Source organism: Cebus imitator, unplaced genomic scaffold (genome assembly GCF_001604975.1).
Source record: "Cebus imitator isolate Cc_AM_T3 unplaced genomic scaffold, Cebus_imitator-1.0 Scaffold358, whole genome shotgun sequence".
Lineage (NCBI taxonomy): Eukaryota > Metazoa > Chordata > Mammalia > Primates > Cebidae > Cebus > Cebus imitator.
The window spans coordinates 1,132,304-1,134,783 of NW_016107673.1; the positions used below are offsets into that span (position 1 = coordinate 1,132,304).

Here is a 2,480-nt window from a genome sequence, read left to right on the forward strand (position 1 = left end):
AAAGTAATACTGAGATAAATAATTCTGGGGTGGGAGTGGAGGAGTCTATTTCTGGCCTGTTTTGCTACCTGGATCATAGATGATGGAGAATAAAATTAAAACATTCTTAATTTTGTAACTGTGATCTACATTAGGGCCCTGGAGTTCATGCTGTACTTGTTCCTCATGGACTCTTCCCCCTTTTCCCTCCCAGCCTCACACACACCACCCTGGTACCATTCAGCATGCAAGGCAGTGGAAGCTGCAAGGGGAAAGACTAAGGCAAGATAAATTATAGCTTAAGGAGAACCCAGGCAGATCCAGAGGTTACCCAGGAGCAGTTGTGGTTCCAACTACAGTTCATTCTAAATTATTGCAGCTTTGGGCTTATCACAAGATGCTTAACATAAGGCCATTTTATACCAGTCAGGCTTCTTCACAGGCTCCCATTGTGCAGTTTGGATACTGTTCTCTGGTTAAATATTCTGCTGATATCACCAAAAGCACTCATCACTGTATTTGCCCTAGCCAACTGTGACAAAGGATCAGGGAGGAAAACAGCTCCTTTTTTGGACAAACCTGGAGGGTTAGTTAATAGTGAAGGTGAACATGATGACACAGAACTGCCTGGGGAAAATCTGATTTCATTTTCCAAAGTACCAGACGTGTGCTCAGCTGGACTCATACTTATGTACCTTGTTGAGACCTGTGCTCATGCAGGCCGGAAACCCTGGCCCCTGTGTGGCAGCAGGAAACAGCAGGACAAGGGCACCTTTAGGATTCAGGGAGAGGGGGCTTCAAGAGACAGATGTCCCTGGGACCCTGGCTGATAGACCCTGTGACCTGTGTCCTAGTGCTAGAATGATGATGCTGGAGCTGAAAGCCACAACTGCCATTCTGAAGTCAAGGTTCCAACTCTGTGTACCAGGTGGCAGGTGGGAGATCATTTGAAACTATCACCTTGGATGTTTCTGTAAAGCAGTGGTGCTTTCGGCTCTTTCTTAGGGTCTTCCTTGTTGGTTTGTCATGTTCTTTTGCCAAATCCTCTATTTCTCTGATGTTTTCAAAATATGGGTGGTGCAACAGCTGTTCACATGTCAGTCTCTCACTAGGGTCCATGTGGAGACAGCCCTGAAAGAACAGAAAATTCCTTCTTCTTCTTTAAAATTTTATTAACTTACTAATGTCATTTTTTTTCTTCTTTGAAAGATGAAACTCTTTAGTTGGATAAGAAGGGGGAAAAGGCAGGAAAACACACCAGTCATGTCTTTAGCTCCGTCCAGTTATTCCTAAATGGTCACTCATATATTAAATAAACAGTTCTAGAAGTAGTAACGAAAAATCATTTTGTCCACCTTATTCTGTTCTTGAGGCAATTGGTACTCTATCCTGGGAGAGTAAGATATAATTTTAGAGTTTACCTCAGTGGCCAAATGGGGTAATCCATTTAGCCAGTTTGGTCCCTTGCATGTACTTTGTAAAAACTAGTGTTTTTATTTTTAAAATGATATTTACACATGATAACAAATACAATTCATACAGCATACAGCAAAGTCTCCGCCACTCTAGGTGTTCCATTCACCCTTCTAAAATCAGCTACTTTTTAATTTTTTTTGGTGTATCCCTCCAGAAATAGTTTATGCATTGTAAGCACATATGAGCATGTATATAAGGAGAGGCATAATGTACATGCCTTTACGTCATTCTTAACTATTTTCATGGCCACTAAGTAGGCCATGGAGCGCATTCTTGGATAGATTAAATTTCACAACTACATACTCCAAGGAACTGACTCAATTTTTGTTGGTTATGTCAGAGGCGTTTAAACCAGAGCAACTCCATCTTGAATAGGGACTGGGTAAAATAAGGCTGAGACCTACTGGGCTGCACTCCCAGGAGTTTAGGCATTTTTACTCACAGGATGAGAAAGCAGGTCAGCACAAGATACAGGTTGCAATGACCCTGATGATAAAACGGGATGCGGTAAAGAAGCAGGCCAAAACCAAGATGGTGATGAAAGTGACCTCTGATTGTCCTCACTGCTCATACATTAATTATAATATGCTAGCATGCTAAAAGACACTTTCACCAGCACTATGACAGTTTACAAATGCCATTGCAATGCCCAGAAGTTACCCTATGTAGTCTAAAAAGGGGAGGAAGCCTCAGTTTCAGAAAATCCCTGCCCCTCTCCTGGAAAATTCGTGAATAATCCACCCCTTGTTTAGCATATAATCAAGAAATAACTATAAGTATAGTCAGTGGAGCAGCCCATAGCACTGCTCTGCCTATAGAGTAGACATTCATTTATTCCTTTACTTTGTTAATAAACTTGCTTTCACTTTTCCCTGTGGACATGCCCTGAATTATTTCTTGCACGAGGTCCAAGAACCCTCTCTTGGGGGTCTGGATTGGGATGCCTTTTGGGTAACAGCTATATTGTCATTTATATTAAATCATTTAATACATCAGTAAATCTATTAAATAATTTTTGAACCATG

General features: G+C 41.4%; 1 protein-coding gene across 1 annotated transcript in view; it reads right to left on the bottom strand.

The window, feature by feature from the left end:
• CDKL1 (cyclin dependent kinase like 1) overlaps positions 1-2,480 on the bottom strand; it is a 57,488-nt gene that overhangs the window by 2,502 nt on the left and 52,506 nt on the right. The window contains exon 9 of the mRNA XM_037730787.1: positions 940-1,138. Coding sequence (XP_037586715.1) covers positions 940-1,138 — 199 coding nt within the window. The remainder of the gene's footprint in view (positions 1-939; positions 1,139-2,480) is intronic.